This window comes from Acomys minous (genome assembly GCF_964271855.1).
Source record: "Acomys minous genome assembly, chromosome: 8".
Lineage (NCBI taxonomy): Eukaryota > Metazoa > Chordata > Mammalia > Rodentia > Muridae > Acomys > Acomys minous.
Genome location: NC_140489.1, coordinates 102,033,475 through 102,054,780, shown reverse-complemented (window position 1 = coordinate 102,054,780; position 21,306 = coordinate 102,033,475). Strand labels below are relative to the sequence as shown.

The 21,306-nt window shown below is 44.3% G+C and overlaps 1 protein-coding gene across 1 annotated transcript; it reads right to left on the bottom strand.

Moving 5' to 3' along the window:
• Positions 1-102: 102 nt before the first annotated feature.
• Positions 103-18,934, bottom strand: PPM1G (protein phosphatase, Mg2+/Mn2+ dependent 1G). Its single transcript, XM_084792618.1, has 10 exons — positions 18,616-18,934; positions 6,399-6,468; positions 6,022-6,107; positions 5,361-5,493; positions 3,496-3,917; positions 2,392-2,526; positions 1,872-2,106; positions 1,398-1,527; positions 1,027-1,129; positions 103-710 (listed from the first exon to the last, which is right to left on the bottom strand). The coding sequence occupies exons 1-10, from the start codon at positions 18,733-18,735 to the stop codon at positions 510-512; spliced, it is 1,635 nt and encodes a 544-aa protein (XP_084648744.1). The 5' UTR covers positions 18,736-18,934; the 3' UTR covers positions 103-509.
• Positions 18,935-21,306: the final 2,372 nt, after the last annotated feature.

Genomic DNA, 21,306 nt, shown 5'->3' with positions numbered 1-21,306 from the left:
CAGAAGCCCGGGACTCATACACAGGCACGCACGAACAGCTCCTGAGGTGCTCCCGTATGGGGCCAAGGTAGGAGAGTAAAAAAGGACACTAAATAGGCACGATTAAGTTTTGTTTGGCCTTTAGTCTGAAAAAGTGTTGCTTGAAAGTGTACAACAGAGCGGGTGCAAGCGGCTAGGGGTCACAGAGCCGCCAATAAAAAAGAATGTCCTTAAATAAAGTGTTCACAGAGTAAAAATCAGAACTACCAGTCCTTCCCTCCAACACAATAGAGCACAGGCACAGAACCGACCGTCGATGAGCCCAAGGAGTAAGGAGGAGGCTGGAGAGGACAGCAGAGGCTCCCAGGCTGCCGCATGGAGGGAGAGCCCTCTTTGGAATGGGCTGAGGAAAGCCACCCAGCCCCCTGCACACCTCATACCCACTGCTAAGGCTAAAAGAAAAAGACAAAACTCAGTCTTGGGTCCAAGGGCTCAGAAAACAGTCCAGGTGGGCAGGGTCAGGATGGCTGCTAGTCCCGCTTGGCCTTTTTCTTGTCACTGTTGCCATTCTCGTCAGCCCCCTCCGTGGAGAGCGCCTCCTCAAGTTTTCTCTTGCCACTCTCTGGCGGCTGCTCTGTGCTTCGGGGCTTGAAGCAAATGATGATGCACGTCATGTTGTCACACCCTGTACCGTCCCCAGAAGTGTCTGGTGCCAGGCACTGATCCAGCAGCTACAGAAAGATTGAGGCAGTTAGGCACAGGGTTTTGCACACCTTCCTGGGAACCTACAGTACCACAACAAGGCTTGGCCTTACTGACACATGGTGGCAGAAGGGGAAGGAATGGGCATCATGCATCACAAAACAGATACTTGTGAATTTTTCAGGCCTAAGGCTACATCAGGGAAATGTCAGATCCAGCGTTTTAATCGAGGTCTTCTAGTGTATCTCTGAGTGACTAATAATACTCCCAGCCTCTGGTCTCCCCACAAGTACAGAGAAGCTGTGTCTGTGTAGACCAGGCACCCGCCTCCAACTTCAGACTCACCTCTTCCACAATGGATGACAATAACCGAAGCTCCCCATTTTCATCACGCTGGCTGATCTTTGATTGAATAAAGTCTACAACCTCCTGGCTGCTCATCACATTCCTGGGTCAAACAAACAAACAAACAAACAAAAAACAACAGTCAGATTCCAGAGTCCCACCAAGGCAGAGCAGAGAGGCACGTAGGCAGCAGTATATTGATGCAGGCCAACTTCAACATCTGAGGAAATGCTCCTCAGCTCGGCCTTAGGCTTGATTGTTTTAACAAGAAGCCAACCTCAAAGCTACCTTGCTGCAGCTCCAAGCTTTACTGAAGTAATAAGGCTGCAGAAGGACAGGTGTCTAAGGGCATCCCCTCCACCAGTGCTCACCAGATGCCATCGCAAGCAATGACCATAAACTCATGGTCATCAGTGAGAGTCAGCACCTTGATGTCAGGAAGGGCAGAAATCATCTGTTCCTCAGGTGGCAAGTTTTTGTTTCTTTTGTAGAAGTGGTCTCCTGAAAGGCGAGAGTGTTGAGCAGTTTGAATACTTCTCAAACGTGTATTAGAGGCAAATCAAGTCTTTACGCACCATGACTTTGTGGAATGGAGAACTTTAAGTTCTAGCTTTTCCAGCTTCAGAGCTGCTCTCAGAACAAAGAGCTCATCTGGCTTTTTTTTTTTTTAAAATCACCCACAACACTGTAAGAAGTATAACTTCACCATTTCACAAAGATGTTTAAGGACACAAATTATCTGTGATTACTCTAAAGGGCCCAGGGCCTAGAACATTAAGCTTTGCTATTGGTAGTCTGGGACAGAAGGCAAGACCCCAAGGTTTCCCTGGTTTCTTAGACCTTACCAATGGCCCTAGAGAGATTGAGGCCTCCGTTGACTCGTCCATCCATGGTGACCTTGCCACCAGCATTCTTGATTCGTGCTAGCTCCACTTCATCCTCCGGTTTGTGGTCATAGGACATATCTAAAGCTTTGCCAGCCTCGGACACCACACAGCGAGAGTCTCCTGCATTGGCCACAATCAACTGCTTCCCTCGTATCAGAGCCACCACTGCTGTTGTGCCACTGTCAGAGCCAGGCTTAAGAGGAAGAAAGAGCCGTGTGGAAGCGTTTAGGTATGAGTGCACTCTCATCAACCATCTGTACTAGAGAGCTTTAAGAGCTGTGCAGAGACAACATGATCCCTGGCCTTTTTTCAGGCAATTCTACCCAGATTTCCCATGCAGTTTTTATTGCAGAATTAATCCTCCTGATCATGCATTAAAGACTAAAATACCAAGGGGATATACTTAAAATAAAAATCAGGAGGTTTACACTTGCTTCTTCTCCTTTCCAAAAAGCACTAATCCCCTTCCTCCACATACCTCCTCTTTGCCTTCCATTCCAGGTACCATCATCTCTTCTTCATCGTCATCTTCCTCAGCCTCCTCAGTGTCATCCTCATCTTCCTCGTTCTCTGCCTCCTCACTGCTGTAGCCATCCTCTTCCTCACTACATTCCTAACAGGAGGATTCCAAGCTATTGAGATTGGGATATTGAGCACCCCCCCTCCCATCCCAATCTTCAATATCATGGAAATCTTGAGGCAGGGGACAGGCCAAGGCAAGCATGATAAGCTGACATTCTGACCTAGGCTCAGATGTCATCAGCAAAAGCCCCAGGGAAGACCAAACCACCCAGTCAAAATACCTTCTAGAAAATAAACTGCTAGAAAAGAAAGACATCCAAACAGCCTAAAGTAATAATTTAAAAAATGGCTTTCCTGTTCTCTAGAAGTCAGATCCTGAAAGGCCGGAACTCTTATGGCAGAGAGACACCTCAGTGCGTAAAGCCCGGCAACCCAACCCAGGGTCAGTCCTCTGCACTTCCATGGTGGAGGAGAAAGCGCTCTTTCTTTCAAGTTGTCCTCTAACCTCCACAGGTATGCCCTGCTACTCAGGCACACCAGACACGACACAAAATTAAATAAATGTTTTTATTTTTAAATTTTAAAGAAAAGCTATTCTTCTGAATATAAACTCAACAACAACAACAAAAAAGGTAAGAGGGTTAAAGGCACTTGCAATGGAGGAGATGATGCACTTGAAAGGCTAAGACTTAGCATCCACGAGTCTTGGGAAATGATGTTAAATACAAGGAAGATGGGGTGAGATGGCCCACAGGGTAAGTTAGGTGCTTGGTGCCAAGCCCAGTAACCTGATATTGAACCCTAAGACTCACGAAAGAAGTAGAGAACTGACTCACGCAAGTTATATCTTTTCCCTCTGCCTCAACAAGCCATGGAACTGCACCAGAGCGCGCTCTCTCTCTCTCTCTCTCTCTCTCTCTCTCTCTCTCTCTCTCTCTCTCTCTCACACACACACACACACACACACAAACTTTAAAGAGAGTTGAAAGAAGCTTGGAATGGTACCAAACAGGCCCTCACTGCAACTTCAGCATTTGTGTCTGTTGTCACAGGCTCTTACCTCACTGTCATCCTCTTCCTCCTCCACCTCATCTGATTCATCCTCACTGTCCTCAAAGAACTTGGACTTAGCAACTCGAGACAGCTTGTCAGAGGCTGAAGAGCAGGAAGGTCCAGCCTCACCAGTAGTAGTAGCAGTACCAGGCTCGCCAATCTGGCCTGCCTCAGTCCCATGTTCCGAGTTGGAGGAAGGGCCTGTGTGGCCTTTGGCTATGGGGCCATTTTCCTGGGAAGGAGTTTCCCTAGATGGGTCCTCAGGTCCAGCCTCCCCGTTGAGGCCCTGGGGCCCTGGGTCATCGCCCATCCCAGTTCCCGATTTGGTGTGGGGAGGCCCCTTCTGACAGTTCTGCCCGTATCGCGTCAGCAGCTCTTCAATTGTCATGGTAGCCTCTTCATGCAGCAATGCAGCCTCCTCATTGTCCACTGCAGGGAGGAGGCTGAATCAGAGCCCACATCCAAACTCCTCACAGGATGTCAGTCCCTTTCACTAATTCAACACTTCTTGTACACTGAGGCTGAACTTCCCCAATAACTTCTACTTTAAGGCTCCACTTGCCCTCGATTTTCCTCAGTAGTTTTCTTCTCATGTGTCTCTCCTTTCTTAGTCCAAGGAACAACAGGTGCACTTCCCCATTATACCTCTCATTTGTATTTAAGGTGAAATCTTTACTCCGACTGAGGACCCAGAAAGCCCATGTGCTAGCTTACAAGAAGGGCTGAGTTGTAATATATGGCTATCAAGGCTAGCTGCCCCAGTTTTGAAGAAAAAGTCAGCATATATATATAAAACAATAAGAACCAGGAAAACCTCATCAAAATAACAAAATATATATGCAAAAATGCTTAGAGCTATGTACTGGACAAAGGCCAATTCTCTTTATAACACATGTAGTGTACAAGGTGGGTTTTTTTTGTTGTTTTGTTTTATTTTTTTTTGCTTTTTCCCCCAGAAAGGGTTTCTCTGTCTAGCTCTGGCTGTCCTGGGCGCACTCTGTAGACTAGACTGGCCTCGAACTCACAAAGATCAGCCTACATCTGCCTCCCCTAGTACTGGGATTACAGGTATGTGCCACTGTGCCCAGTGTATAGGGGTTTTTGTTTTTAAAATTTTTTCAAGACAGGGTTTCTCTGTGTGTCTTGCCTGTCCTGGAACTTACTCTGTAGACCAGGCTGCCCTTGAACTCACAGACAGCTCTGCCTCCTCTACCTTTCAAGCGCAGGATTAAAGGCTTGTCACCACTGTCTAACTCATAAGGTTCTCTCTTTTTGTTTTGTTTTTGGTTTTTGAGACAGGGTTTCCCTGGCTATCCTGGAACTTTCTTTGTAGACCAGGCTGGCTTTGCACTCAGAGATCTGCCTGCCTCTACCTCCTGAGTGCTGGGATTAAAGGCGTATGCTAACACACCTGGCGGTGGTTCTTTTAATTAATTTTTTAAAAAATTCCGACCACTGTTTCCCCTCCTTCCTCCTCTGTTTTTATTCATAAAAGGGCAAGCATCCCATGGATATCAAACAAACATGGCATATCTAGTTGCAGCAAGATTTGGTATCTCCCCTTGTATTAAGGCTGGACAAGGCAACCCAGTATGAGGAAAAGGGTCCTAAAAGCCAGCAAGAGTCAGGGACAGCCCCTATTCCCACATAAAGAGCAAGCTACTTGATGATTTTAACATATGCAGAGGGCCTAGGTCAGTCCTGCGCAGGCTCCCTGGTTGTTAGTTCAGTCTCTGTGAGCCCCTATAAGCCCATGTTAGTTCTTTGGGTTTACGTAATGTGAAAATTCCTCAGGTGTCTAGGAAGCGATCTTATCTTGGAATGTATGATAATAAGCTGCTCATTTCTTTCTAACACGGATGCCACACTCACCATCATCCTCATCTGCTACTTTTTCTTTATCATCCTCATCTTCAGTGGGTCTCCCCGCAATCTGTGCCAGTTCCTTAATGACTTCCTCTGTGGTCAATTTGGCATCGATAGCCAAGAAGGCATCTTCTAAAGCCTGAATATAAGCAAAATACTATAAGACAAATACAGTGGGTACAAATCAACTGCCCAGTATACAAAATTGTGGGCACACAGCTGGAATGAAAGCACGGGGTGGTCAATTACACTAAGACATATACAAATAGATAAAATGGTTTAAGAGACCCGAGAATAAGGAAAGTCTAAAAATACCCAAGTGGGAAGGAGCTTGGTTTGGGCATAGAACTCTTTAAAAAAAAAAAAAAATCTACTATGTACAGTGTTCTGCCTGCATGTAACACCTGCACACAAGAAGATCTACTATGTACAGTGTTCTGCCTGCATGTAACACCTGCACACCAGAAGAGGGTACCAGATCTCAGGTAGACGTGGTTGCCAGGAATGAAGTCATGGCCTTTGGAAGAGCAGCAAGTGCTCTTAACCTCTGAGCCATCTCTCCATCCCAATGGACATAGAACTCTTTAAGAAGAAATACAACAGATAATCAATAGCTAGAGCAAAGGGAAGCCAAAGTTTGGAAAACCCTGAGTGTAGGAAGACAGACCTTCTGGAGCTTGCCTTCCTTGTAGGCCTTCTGATCTTTGATAATATCAGGAAGATATTTGGCACAGTACAAGGCAACTTCTTCCCCTAAAAGAAAGGTTTTTATTAACAAAACAGTGCTACACACACACAAGGACACAGGTGATGAATACCTTAGCATACCTGAGACCTAGCTGGTTAAGTCAAAGGGAAGGTCTGACCCTGAAAACATTTCAATATCACTTTTCTCTGAGGAGTGTATTAGTATATCCCTTGACATTTTAACTATTAAACTTAGTTCAGTCCTGTAAGTGAAAGAACAAAAAATCCCCTTTCTTGCCCATTGGTAAGTCTTTGATGAGGTCTTAGACTGCTACCAATATGATCTGCTAAAGTTACCTCCATGTCCATCGTAGACAGAAAACATGGCTGTCTCATTGTCCAGCTCAGGAATACAGTTGTGAGCATCCTAGAAGAAGAAAAAATAATCAGAATATTTCATCAAGTTCAAACACTATTTCTCCTTTATTTCAGGTCACAAAGTACTTTGATAGATATCTTTGTAGTATCTTTGTAGTTCTTTGGCTGGCCAAACATGGACTAGAAATAAGAAAGCAAGGTAGGGTGATAAAAGAATATAGGAAGTCAGGTGGTGGTGGCACACACCTTTAATCCTAGCACTTGGGAGGCAGAGATAGGCAGATCTCTTGAGTTCAAGGCCAGCCTGGTATACAGAGCAAGTTCCATGACAGCCAGAAAAGAAAACCTGTCTTGAAAAACCACAAACAGGAGGGGAAAGAAGAGGATAAGAAAGGGATTAGAAACGCAGGCTCAGACACCACCTCTGTAAAACAGCATCCTCCTCTCGAGATCTAGACCTGACCCTTCGGATCTAGAGAACTTTAAAGTTACTTCTGAGCCTAAACTAAGGTGCCTGCTGCCAAGCCTATCTACTTAAGCTTGACCCCTGGCACTCATGTGTGGTAGAATGAAAGAACAAATTCCCAAAAGTTGTCCTCTGACCACACATGTTATCATGGTACATGAACACCTTCCCTCCAAACTAAACAAATAAATACGTGTAATAAAAAACAAATAAATAAAGCTACTGGGCTTGAGAGATGGCTCAGCAGTTAAAAGCACTGACTGCTCTTCCAGAGGACCTGGGATCAATTCACAGCATCCACATGGCAGCTCACAACTGTCTGTAACTCTTGTTCCAGGGGATCTGACACCCTCACACAGACATACATGCAGTCAAAGCACCAATGTACATAACATAAATAATTTTTAAAAGGTTACTTCTAGACCCATTCTCTGAATAAATAGTAAAAGTCAAAGAAGAAAATGTTGAAGAGGACAGCAAGAAGACCTCCTTGGCACCTTACAAACTTAAAAATAAGAAACTCCTACAGAAGGCTATAACAGTATCAGTCAGACAATACTGTGCTAAACAACTTTTTTAAAAGCAGTGGTGGCGCATGCCTTTAATTCCAGCACTATGTGGCAGAGGTAGGCAGATCTCTGACTTCAAGGCCAGCCTTGTCTACAGAGTGAATTCCAGAACAGCCAGGAGTACAGAGAAACCTTGTCTTGAGGGGAAAAACAAAACAAAACAAAAAACAAAACAAAAACAAACAAACAAAAAACCAAAAACACCCACCCAAAGCACCTTAGCATCTTATCAAATTCATCCCAAAGCTTAACTCAAGAAGTTACCCACAGCTTAGAGAAATTAGATTTACAGAGCAATTTTCTTCACAACAAATTCAATTCCAATGGCTTAGCACACCTGAAAAGAAGCTGAAAAAGGCCCTGGCCACACTAACATTTTTCCACTAAAAGAAAAGAAAGCAAAACAAAAACCCCACAAGTTTGATCATATTCTAAACTAATGTCCTAGAGCAGAACGAAGTTCAAGTAGGACTGTCAGCCTTTGGTAAAGCGCACTGCAGCGCATTCTACGACACCCTGCAACAACCCAAGCTTCCTTCAGATACTCTCTTCAGACAGAAGAGACGAATGCTAATCAACATTGTGCTTTGGTTACTTACCTTGCATGAGTTATATTCAATCATTTTTCCTTCATTTAAAAATTTCTACCAATACTGAAAAATCTGAATATAGTAATTCTATTGGAGCTGAACTAAGACTATGGCATAGTTCTTGGGTAAAAAATAAGACATCAGGCATGGAAGAAAGACATCAAAAAAGGACTTTAGCTCAGCAGTGGTGGTGCACGCCTTTAATCCCAGCATTTGAGTTTGAGACCAGCCTGGTCTACAGAGAGTGTCCAGGACAGCCAGGGCTACACAGAGAAACCCTGTCTCAAAAAAATACAAAACAAAACAACAACCAAACAAACAAAAAAACCCAATTTCCCCCTTCTCACGAGGTGGCAGTCCACTGTATCATATCATCATTTGCTAGATACTCTGTTCTGAAACGTGGCGCGTGGCTCACACTTTCCTTGTCTATCCTTTTTTTGTGAAGAGAAATGCCCACAACAGAGTCCTCGCACATCCAGGTCTCAGTTCCTAGAATGATTACTTTCACTTTCAGTCAGATTATAGATCTACATTATTATTTGGAATTGTTCCACCTTCTCTAGGAACTTTAATCTTACTTACATTTTTACTTAGAACCCTTACCCTTGGCTTTTTTGTCCTTTTCTGAGCCACAGCCAAGTATTTCGACACTATCTCTTAGCAGTCTAGAAAAACTCATCCAACCTTGTATAACTGCCAACTGCTTTCTTTAGCCCTGAATCAGAAATACTAAGTACTGTTGGTCACAAAATGTATGAGATCAGCTAGTCTCAAGTCTTTCCCAAACTGTTCGAGTTCTGTATGCTCTTCTCTCACTCGCAGCTGACAGGCTAGCCTCTTCCTCATTTTCCTTTACCAGAAAGAAATGCCCTGTCTTCAATATCCTACCTGAAGGTTTCTTTCTACCTTTATATAAACTTTCCTTTATCTCTGGTTCTTCTCTTCCTAGATTAACATTTCCTCTTTTAAGTCCTGATCTCAAACCCTTTTCTGTCAAGATTTTATTAATAGCAAAAGTATATAAGAGTGACTCTAACTTAAAGGTGTGTGCTACCATGCCCAGCTCTTTCAACATTTATTAAGCTTACTCACTTTACTACTTTTTGTGTGTTTTGTCTACATGTTTGTATGTATACCATGTGTATGCTTGATGCCCACAGGGGTCAGAAGGGGGCATTGGATCCCCTGGAATGAGAGTTACAGATGGCTGTGAACCATCATGTGAGTGTTGGGAATTGGACCCGAGTCCTCTGCGAGAGCAACTAGTGTTCTTAATCTCTTAAATCACCTGTTGAGCCCTGGGCTTATTTCTTTCTGTGGAATTTTAACTCCCCCAGCCAATACCTAATAGCAGTCCATCTTTAACTTCCTAGCTGTCATTCACCTATTAGAGTGCTGCTGCACTATCCTTGGTAGCTTGCTTTGCTTTAAGGCACTCAGCCACCCCTACCTACATGTATAACCCAATCTCCTAATTCTAAAGCCATTCTCCAATCACTCCACTTTTAACACAAATACTCCTTCCACTACCTAGTGAAGAAATATGTACTGTCCTTCTTGTTAACACTATCTCCTCTACTTACTCCTGTGCCTGTTGTATTACTCTACATCTCAATGACAGTAAGAGGCCTTTCTCAAATACACCAATGTTCTAACTTGCAGCATTTCTTGTCTTTCCCAGTAACTGGGCACTGACCAAAGCCAGACTTGGACCCAGCAGGCAAGAGCAAAGACTGTCTTAAATTTCTTTATTGCTCTGGGGTTTAATGGTACTATGATAGCACCTCCATTCCTCCTTAGGACAGTACAATGGTTTAGACATGCTTTCCTGTCTAGAGGTATATATGCTCTATAGAGGCCAGGCCCCCAGTGTGGTAGGGTTAAGGTAACAGAACCTTAAAATAAGACCTAGTAGAAGGGATTTAGGTAGAGGCTCCAAACTGAACAGAGTACTGTTGACTTGCAAGAATGGGTCAAGTCTGGTAGGGTGTATTACTCCCACAAAGTTGCTTATCATGAAGAGCGAGACAGAGAGAGCTTGAGCCATCTCCGATCTCTTGCTTCCTATGTCTTAACAAATGAACTTTTTTTTTTTTTTTTTGGTTTTTCGAGACAGGGTTTCTCTGTGTAGCCTTGGCCATCCTGGACTCACTTTGTAGACCAGGCTGGCCTCGAACTCACAGCGATCCGCCTACCTCTGCCTCCCGAGTGCTGGGATTAAAGGCGTGCGCCACCACGCCCGGCAACAAATGAACTTTTTACATGTGTTCTTAACATTTGCCACATTGTTCTCACCAAAGTGGAGCAGACTTTAGCATCATGCTTGAACCTCCAAATTGTGAACTAAAACTTTTCTTTATAAAGTACACAGCTTCACCTATTTTGTCACAGCAATGCAAAACATTAACAAAGATGAAGTGTTCCCAAACATCTCAGGACAACTACCTTAAAGATATCTTCTCCTTCATTTGCTGCATGAAACCCAGAAATATGACACAGTAAGTATTATGATGTCCAGAAGAGATGACTCAGAATACACACAACATGAGTCACCTGAATAAGGTATTAGGTGTTGGTCTTACTAAGTCATATATCCTATAGCCCCTCTGACATTCTAAGCAATGCATGCATCAATATTAATAAAGGGTTAGTTAATTCTCTTCTCTAATGTCAATCTCCTGATAGCTGTCCTGTCTCCTGTCCTATGATATATATATTTACTTAAACCTTTTGTCAAGTCAAGTCAAGATGAGATCCATCCATCCTTCCTTCCTTCCTTGACAGGGTTTCTCTGTGTAGCCCTGGCTGTCCTGGAACTCACTCTGTAGACCAGACTGATGTTGAACTCAGAGATCAGCCTACCTCTGCCTCCCGAGTGCTGGGATTAAAGGCATGTGCTACCATGCCCAGTTGACATGCACAAGTTATCCTCTGATCCTCACATGTGCACTGTGGTATGTGAATGGCTCCTCATATATACACATAAAAAATAATAAAAATAAACCAAACAGCCCTATAAAATATGTAATATCATATAGCTTTAAAAATTAGGTTCATGCCAGGCAGTAGTAGCACACACCTTGAACCCCAGCACTTAAGATGCAGAGGCAGACAGATGACTGAGTTCAAGGCCAGCCTGTTCTACAAAGTGAGGCCAGGACAGCCAAGGCTACACAGAGAAACCCTGTCTCAAAAAACAACAACAACAAAAACCCCACACAAACAAACAAACAAACAATTAGGTTCATTCAAGCTGGAGAGATGGCTCAGTTGGTTTAAAAAAAAAAAAAAAGCCTTCCATGCAACAAAGTTCTGATTCCCAGGAGGTTTGGGGGGGGGGGGAAGAAAAACAAAACAAAACAAAACAAAAAAAACCAAAAGGCCTTAGCCAGGAATGGTAGCATGAAGACTACCGCAAATTAAGAGGCCAACCAGTGAGCAGAAAACAATAAAAAATAAGTTTCCAACCAAAAGTACAGGCTAATCATTGGTGAATTCTACAAATAAAAACATTAATATAATTGGTCCTATTAGGTAACACAAGCAATCTATTCTTTTTTTTTTTTTTTTTTTTGTCTTTTTTGAGACAGGGTTTCTCTGTGTAGCCTTGGCTCTCCTGGACTCGCTTTGTAGACCAGGCTGGCCTCGAACTCACAGCGATCCACCTGCCTCTGCCTCCCGAGTGCTGGGACTAAAGGCGTGCGCCACCACGCCCGGCTTAAGCAATCTATTCTTTAAAAATAATTTATTTTATGTGCATTGGTGTTTTGTCTGCATGTATGTCTATGAGAGGGGCGTTGGATCTGGAACTGGAGCTACAGTTTTTTTGTTTTTGGTTTTTTGAGACAAGGTTTCTCTGTGTAGCCTTGGCTGTCCTAGACTCAATTTGTAGACCAGGCTGGCCTCGAACTCACAGTGATCCACCTGCCTCTGCCTCCCGAGTGCTGGGATTAAAGGCGTGCGCCACCACGCCCGGCTGGAGTTACAGTTATGAGCTGCCATGTGGGTGCTGGAAATTGAACTCAGAACCTCTGGAAGACCATCCATCTCTCCAGCCCCACATTAAGCAACCCAGAGACAATTTAAACATTATGGGAAGGTATATAGATAAATTAAATGGAAATATAACAATATTATTATTACTATCATTACTATTATTATTAATTTGATTTTGTTTTTTTGTTTGTTTTTGTTTTTTTCGTTTTTCGAGACAGGGTTTCTCTGTGTAGCCTTGGCCGTCCTGGACTCATTTTGTAGACCAGGCTGGCCTCGAACTCACAGCGATCCGCCTGCCTCTGCCTCCCAAGTGCTGGGATTAAAGGCGTGTGCCACCACACCCGGCCATTAATTTGATTTTGAGACAGGGCCTTACTATGTAGCCTTGGCTGGCCTGGAACTCACTATAAAAACCAGGCTAGCCAGAGCTCTGACTGCCTCTGCATCCAGAATGCTGGAATGAAGAATGCAACACCATATGCACCTCATTTTATATAAGGCATTTGAGAATCTTATCAACAGGGTATTCTGAACACTAGGGTCTTTGTGGATTCTAAGAGACGTGTACCAATTCTTTACAAATTCTCCAAAACATAGATTAAGCGGCAATATTTCCAACTCATTCTATGAGGTCTTATTACCCTCATACTAAAACCAAACTAGCCAGGCGGTGGTGGTAGTATATGCTGTTAATCCCAGCACTCAGGAGGCAGAGGCAGGCAGTCTCTGTTACAGTTAATTGTATCTGTTCGGGCCTAGGATGCCAATAACTGACACAGTAAGACTGAACTGTACCCACACATCTCTCTGAATTCAAGGCTGGCCTGATCTACAGAGTTCCAGGATAATCAGGGCTTTGTAGAGACCCTGTCTCAAAAACAAAAATTTCAACAAAATAGTAGCCAACCAAATCCAGCAACACTTCAAAAGGGTTATTTATACTCAGTGACCAAAGGAATCCATATGCCAAATATAAGATAGGCTTAGCATGCAAAATTAGTTAATGCTATATATCATATATTAAAAGTATAGAACTAGAACAAACCCACATGGTGAGCTTAATAGATTCTTAAAAATAAAAGCATTTGACAAGGCTGGAGAGATAACAGCCATTAAAAGTACTTACTGCTCTATCAGGAATGGAGTTCAAATCCTATCACTCACATTAGGCAGCTCACAAATACCTGAAAATCTAATTCCAAGTAATTCTACAACCCCTCCTGGACACTGGGCACCTGCACATACACACATACAAACAGACATAAATAAACAGCACTTAACAAAGCCTACAGTCCATTCACGACAAAAACAAAAACAAAAACAAAAAACTCAACCAAACTTAAGAGGAAAACCCTCATCCTGGTAAGGGCTTATCTATAAGGGATGGGGATTCAGCTCAGTGGTAGTATTCTCACAATACCAAAAACTATGTGGTCTCAAGGTTTTTTCTTACACACAAGGCAATGGACAGGAAGTCCAAGCAATTCCTTCCCTAGGTTCAATTATTTGCTAGTGCACATCACAGAATTCAGGGAAGCATTTAGTGGGTTTCACTGAACCTTCAACAGACTGAGGATCACATTTTTCAATATCCATACATCCAGCTACCATATGTTCCCTGAACTCCTGATTAATCAAATTATTGGCCACTGGTCATTAACTGATCAGCTCTACTGTCCCAAGAAGTTAAGGATGTATGCCGCAAGCCCTAACTATCTACTATACCTGTTTTTCTTGTGACAAGCCCTCATCCTAGAGACACACACAGACACACACACACACACACACACACACACACACACACACCAGTTATCACTCAGTTTTGTATTAGCATTACAAAAAGGCACTACATTGATGATTTCAAGGACTTTAATATAACAGAAGATCCGGTAATAGGGCAAATATACATTTCCTAATATCACTCATAGCAATTCCATTCATACATATATACCCAAGATATATTTCCACACAAAAAGTTGTCCATGCTGGGGATGGTCTTGTGCACTATGTATTCAGACGCTGCTTCCTGTGCTCCCAGTTCTGGCTGCAGTAGAATGTGGGCATTATCACTCCTATGAAGAACCTCCTGCCCTTTGTTTGTTCAGGTTTTTCAAGACAGGGTTGGTTTCTCTGTGGAACAGCCCTGGCTATCTAGGACTCTGTAGACCAGGCTGGACTTGAACTGACAGAGATTTGCCTGCTTCTGCCTCTCAAACTGCTGGGATTATAGGCGTGCACCATTGCACCTGAATCTTCTGTCTTAATACTTTGTAAAAATTATTCTCTGATAGTTAATAAAGAAGCTGATTAGCCAATAGCTGGGCAGGAGAGTCAGAGGGTCTCAGGAAGAGGCCAGAGAGGAAGGTTGCCATGAGGACAGAAAGATACAGCAGAAGGCCGAAGTGAGAGGTCCTGAGTTCAATTCCCAGCAATCACATGGTGGCTCACAACCATCTATAATGAGATCTGATGCCCTCTTCTGGCCTGCAGGTGTACATGAAGCATAACCCTGTATACATAATAATAAATAATTTTTAAAAATTACAGAGAAATATTCAGCTACTAAAATGATAGAATGAGTCAGAATACATCAATGACACTTTATAAAATATACACTAGGCCTAGCGGAGATAGCTCCCTGCTTAAGAGGATTTGTTATTCTTGCAGAACCAAAACCTGGATTTGGATCTCAGCACCAACATAGTGGCTCACAACTATTTGTAGCTCTAGCTCCAGAGGATCCAATACCCTTTTCTGACTTTATGGGCACAAGATATACATTCCTGAGAGGAGTTCAAGGTCATCTTCAGCTACACAGAAAGTTTGAGCTACATGAGAGTCTCAAACAGTCATGCAAGCTTTTTTTTTTAAAAAAAGAGTTATTTATGATGTACACAGTGCTCTGCCTGCATGTACACATACATGCTAGAAGAGGGCATCAGATCACATTATAGACGGTTGTGAGCCACCATGTGGTAGCTGGGAATTGAACCCAGGACCTTTGGAAGAGCAGTCAGTGCTCTTAACCTCTGAGCCATCATCTCTCCAGCCCCACAAGCTTCTTAAAGAGTTTTCTATTTAGTGTTATATTCAATTCTAGGTGTTCCTTTTTTTTTTTAAAGTATTTTTTTTTTTATGTGTACAGGCATTTTGCCTGAATGTGCATCTTTGCACTGCGTTGTGTACCTGGTGCCTGAGGAGGCCTGGAGAAGGTATAAGGCCCCCTGGAACTAGAGTTACAAAAGGCTTTTACCCGCCACACCACGGGTGCTGCTATCTGCTAAGCCATCATCTCCTCAGTCTCTCAATAATCTTTTATGATGACTTTCAAACTTAGACTCAAAAACATACCAATACCAAATAGGGCATGGCGATGCAGACCTGTAACCCTAGCATTTAGGAGGCAGAGACAGGAAGACACCTGCAAGGTCCAGAACAGACAGGGCTACATAGTAAGACCCTGTCTCTGCCCCTCAGCTCCTCAAAAGTCCGAAGAAGTAACAGTAGGAAAGCACATGCTAAGTCTGGCAACCTGAGCTCAATCCCTAGGACCTACATGAAAGAAACAGAAATTAAATTTCACAAGCCACCCTTTGAACTTCACATGTGTTCTGGCATATGCATACCCGCCCCCTCAACACACACACAGATTTAAAAAAAAAAAAAAAAGACATTGGCAGAGCTTTTTTGAAAGGGAAAAGTATTTACTGAATTTTGTAAAATCCTAACTCTTCACAAAAACTGTTTTGCTTCTTTCGAAGGTACCTCAAAATTACTTTTCCTTTTAACAGTACACTGCCTTTAGACTGGACTTCTCAACAGCCACCAAAACCTCACAATCTTTTATGTTTCTCAGTACCACCTCCTACTCTTAACAACACAGAACATAGCTCAACCAGTTGGAGGACCCCTCCAAACCATAAAAGAGGAGGGGAACATCATTATAACATTTTGACACCCACTTGGGCGCCCCCACACCCCCTAAAAAATTCTGGTTCCACAGCAAGAGGGTTGGAAAGAGGTAGAAGGTATAAAATACCAGCTTTTCAAAATTATTATTCACTTTACATCCTGGTAAAATACCAGCTTTTGATGACTACCGTCCACCCGTGGTTCAAGAGAGGGAGTAAAACAAGTCTAAAGATAAAAATCTATGGGTTAGAATTTTAGCAACTTCTCTAAGGTATTCTAATATAAAGTCTTTAGAATGAAGCCAACAAGGCAAATGGGCTTCATTAATAGGTATAATCAATCCAAGATATACCATAACCTTCTTGTCCCATTGAACTATATGTACGGATAGGTCAAGAGCTTATTTTCTGAAAAGATTATTTTAAGAGACTAGAAACTATAGTATCTTAGTAATGTTCTTACAATAATGAGACACCATGTAATACGTTGAGGGAGGAAACAAACCTAGAAAGAAAAGTATCAACGAAGCAGAAAAGGATCTGAAATAGTACTCCAGGAAGATTAGACATATTACTCAAATAAGAGTAAATTTAAGAATAGCACAACAGAAAGGCTTTAGTGCTCAAGTAGACTGCCTCTTAGAACAAAGATCATGATCTCCAGAACAGTTAGCAAAATTCTTCACACCAAACAGCCGTAAACTAAAAATGAAGTAGTTCTCTAATCACCAGCGGAGAAACAAACAGGAAAGAAAGAAAGAAAGAAAGAAAGAAAGAAAGAAAGAAAGAAAGAAAGAAAGGGAAATGCTTAGCAGAGAAATAAAAACACAGAATTCCTAGATTTGAAAACACTCAAGCAACTCAATTCATAAAGAAAACTAGAAAGAATGCCCCCAAAAGTAGAAAAACATTTTATTTCACATAGATGGAAATTAAGGAACAAGAAACTTGACAAGTCTATGAGAGAGACAGTCACTAAAAGAAAACACCATAGCCTAACCCAAACACCAGGCAGGCTAACATAATGGCTTTCTTTCTTTCCTTCTGAGAGACTGAAGGAATGATTGGGAGACTGAGGTATCAGCAGAGACCAGAAGAGGGCGCTGGATTCCCTGGAGCTGGAATTACAGGTGGTTGTGAGCTCCTTGCCATGAGTGCTGAGAACCAAACTCTGGTCCCCTGTAGGAACACATAATCCTTGCCACAGAGTCATTCCTAAGGCTTTCCTTCTGAACCTACACCCAGATGACTCTAACCACACCCAGTTCTACAGTGTGCCACTGAGGAATACGAAAGCTGTGCTTCAGTTTTATACCTCTAAGAACAGCACCTACTTTACTGTCTTCAACAGCTTTATAGGGCAATTTTTTATCAAGGTACAAGTGTCCTATCTTTCTAGGCCCCAATTTCCAAGTTGTCAAACGTGGGCGCTAAGCCAGACCAGATGAGTGAATAAGCCCCTCTCCTTGCTGAAATAGTTTATCTAGCTGCAAGATACAGATAATGCTAGAACCATTCATCAAAGCCTGGTGGGAGAATACATTTTGAGTCTGAGAACAAACCATTCAGGTTCACACTGTCATTCCAGAGCTAACCACAGGGAGGAGTGAGGGATTTGAGAAAAATCCCCAGAGGAAACAGTATTTGGCTGTTACCTGTGGCCCACCTACTAAACGGATAAACCTCCAAATCCAGACATACTAGAGCATTTCCCTAGTCCCCATACCTAGACTTCACACAAAATTTCTTAGGGACACTTAATGTCCTTCTTTCCTATTTCCATTTTACCATCAGGTCTCCCTGTTCATTGTAGTTTCACATCATTTGCTCAACACTGTTAATCCAGACGGTTCTGTTTTCCCTTTCATCCTAAGTGAATTTTTTAAAAAAGTTATCTGTGGATCGTGACGAAAAAATTGATGAGCAGACTGAAAATGGAGTAAACTAAATCTTATGCACAGGCAAATGACAACTCAGTTAAATTTTAAAGAAATCGAGTGACTTAAAAAAAAATTACCAAGCATAATTTTTTTTTTTAAAAGCAAGCCTAGTGACAGACACAGGTCTCGAAAGGCTTCAAAAAGAGTGACAATTCTCGAAGGTCAAGCGGAGCCTCTGAAAATTAACACGACACACCTAAGGCTAAAAGCAACTAAGGGTTAAGAATGGGAAACTAATTATTTGCCCGGGCTCCCTTTTCCCCATCAAGTTTCTAGCCCCAAAAGGCCTGCCACATGACATTATTTGAAGAATAAAAACTAACCAGCCATTCAAATCTATTCCGCCAATAAGCGAACAAATATCGAGTCCTCCCTCTTCCCTCTGACAACTACACCCCACGCCGCCTGTAAGCCTGGAGGGCTGGGCTGGCACCAGAGGATGGCGCGAAGGCACGGAGAGACGGCGGCCAGTGGGCGGAAGGTGCCTCTCCCCACATGGCAGGGCTCCCGCCGCCACTGGCCATCGGGCCGCCGTCCCCAAGCTCCAGCTGCTCCCTCTCCACCCAGATCCCGCGCTCGCCGCCGCCTCCTGCACCGTGGCCGCAGGCTCCCGTCAGGGACCCTTGCCTGAGGAGAACCCCATCCCCCCGCCCCCACCGCTCCCTTTCTCTGTCAGGTTCTAGCCATGCAGAGGCCAGCTTCTGGGGCCCTGTCGTCTCACCTCCATGGAGACGCGCCAGCCTTGCATGGCGGAGAAGCCGTAGGGCAACGGGAGGCGCGGGGCGCCAACCCCGTCCCCGGAACACTTCACCGTGTTGGGCTGAGAGAGGTAGGCACCCATGGCGGCGGCTGGCCGGCGGTCTCTGGAGCAGGCGAGCGGGACGCGACCCTCGCCGGCGCCGGAGCCGGGGCCCCGGGGGCGCGCGTGGCACGGAGCGGGCCCGGCGGCGCAGCCGACGCAAGGTGCCGGCGAAAGGCGCGAGGCCGGCCAGGAGGCGGTAACGGGACGGGAGCGGGGAGAGAGCGGAAGCGGAAACCACGCTGCTCCAGACCCCGCCCTGCTGGTGCGGTGAGCCCTGCTGCGGGCGGTCATTTCCTTAGCAACTCGCCCCGCCCTCGGGGACAACGGCCCGCCCAACTGCCGCTCCCGCGAGACTGATCGCCACGCCCACCAACCGCCGGGGCCGGAGGGAGCGGCGGGGTCGTGCAGCCATCTCCATGCTGACCCTGCCTTACTCCGAGTCTCTCGCCTCAGCATTTTTTTTTTTGGCCTGAAATCTCTTTTGTGTGGGACCCGGAGCGTCCAGTCGTGTCCTGCGGTGTTGTCAGCCCTGTCCCTCTCTCCCTCCACACACCCTCAGATTCAGACAATTAAAGTTGACTATCGTTCTGCGCTTCCGCGGTATTTGGCCGGGCTCTGTGAGGCCTGTACTGACAAAGGAAAACGGATACCTAGGTCTGTGAAATTTTTCGAATTAATACAGGGTAGAAACGCCTGGTGCAGTTGGCTGGGTGAGACGGGAGCAAAGAGGCGGGTACGAGCCCCTTCTCGCCAGTTGTAGGTGCCTGAGGACGGCGTTGAACTGCGGGAGAAGGGCGTACGGTGACAAGGCTGGAGGACTGAGGACAGTAAACTATGTTGGGAAGGGCTTATTGAGGGAGCTGGGTGGCCTCTAGCGATGACCACAAGCATCAGGATGGGTACTGTGGATGTCATTGTCGGGCTGGTGCAGGCGGTTTTGGTGATGGTTGGGCTGATTCTGTGGGTGCTGTAACCTGAACGCTATGGCATGGGACTGGGGTGGGAATGGAAGGACAATCCAGCAGATTCTTTTTATTATATAGACTGGATGTAAGGGAAAGGAGAAATTTCTCCAAAGTACAAAAAAATCAACTCATTGAAAAGAGAACGGGAGGGGGGACTGGAGAGACGGCTAAGTGAACGCTGGCTGCTCTTCCACGTGAGCTGGTTTCAATTCCAGGATCCACATGGCAGTCTTTAACTCCAGCTCCAGAGGGTTAGACGCCCTCTTCTGGCACCAGACATGCAAGTGTAACACAAACATGCATGCCGGCAAAACACACACATACATAAATTTTAGGTTAAAAGCCCAGTATTAGGGCTGGAGAGATGACTCAGTGGTTAAGAACACTGACTGTTCTTCCAAATGTCCTGAGTTCAATTCCCAGCAAGCACATGGTGGGTCACAACCATCTATAATGAGATCTGGTGCCCTCTTCTGGACTGCAGGTGTACATGCAGGCAGAACACTGTATACATTTTTTTTTTTTTAAAGCCCAGCATTATACTTCAAATACTTGAGAGGCTGAGGCAAGAAGATCAAATATTCCAGGTTTCAGGCCAACCTGGGCTACAGAGTGCAATCCTCTCTCAAATAAGGGAATCCCAGAATTATATGGCTCCTCAGTCTAAACACCTTAATTATCAGAAATCACTAAAGTTGGCCCTCTCCACAGCCCTTTTCTCCAGTGGGTTCTAGAATGTCTTCATTTCGCTAATGACTCAGTGGCTCAGCATTTAGCCTTTTTGTGCTCCGGAAGCCACGCTTTCTCTTCCGCCAGAACTACTTCCGGTTCCCTGATAACCCTTTGCATTAGTTTGAATCCCCATTTGTCTTTCCTGACCCCATTGTCCCTAGCATACAGTGTGCGCTAAATGATATTTAAGTGTTGAGTTCATAATCGCACCGAAGCTTTGACTTCAGATGACAAAATTAGATGGTTCCATCAACAGAAAATGATTTGGTTTGGCTAAGTGCACTAGTTGGGAAGAAATTGTCCTATGTAAGGTGATAGTTGCATATAAAAATAAGGAACATTCTGGGTTGGGGTGAGGCCTTGAGGGTGGACTTGAATGAGGCCTGCAGGTTGTCATGAGCCTCAATGAGCTCGCTGAAAAGGTGGTACTGGGGGAGCATTTCTTGGGTTTGGTTTGGTTTCCTAAAACAGGACACTGAAGACAGCAGTGTGACTTATAGTCCTAGCACTTGGAAGGTGCGACCGGATCAGGAGCTCAAGGTCATCCTTGGCTACATAGCAAGTCTTCCCTGGCCTACATGAGACCTTGTATAAAAATAAGAAACACAGAAAGATACAAGACTTCTGAAAGGGGCATGGGTTTTAACATGTATATCATGTACTATCTGTGATTTCTTCAACAGGTTCTTCAAGATTTTTTGTTTGTTTTGCTTTTTGAGACAGGATTTCTCTGTGTAGCCTTGGCTGTCCTGAACTCATAGAGACCCGCCTGCCTTGGCCTCCCAAGTGCTAGCATTAAAGGTGTGTGCCACTACGCCCAGCTTTTTTACAATTTTTTTGAGACAGGGTTTCTCTGTGTAACCTTTGGTTGTCCTGGACTTGCTTTTTGTAGACCAAGCTGGCCTCGAACTCA

Coding starts and splice junctions, on each gene's coding strand:
- PPM1G (XM_084792618.1), bottom strand. CDS start 18,735: ATGGGTGCCTACCTCTCTCAGCCCAACACGGTGAAGTGTTCCGGGGAC. Junction 6,108..6,398: donor TGTCTACGATGGACATGGAG/GTAACTTTAGCA, acceptor CCTTTCTTTTAG/GGGAAGAAGTTGCCTTGTAC. Junction 5,494..6,021: donor AGGAAGGCAAGCTCCAGAAG/GTCTGTCTTCCT, acceptor GCTTATATTCAG/GCTTTAGAAGATGCCTTCTT.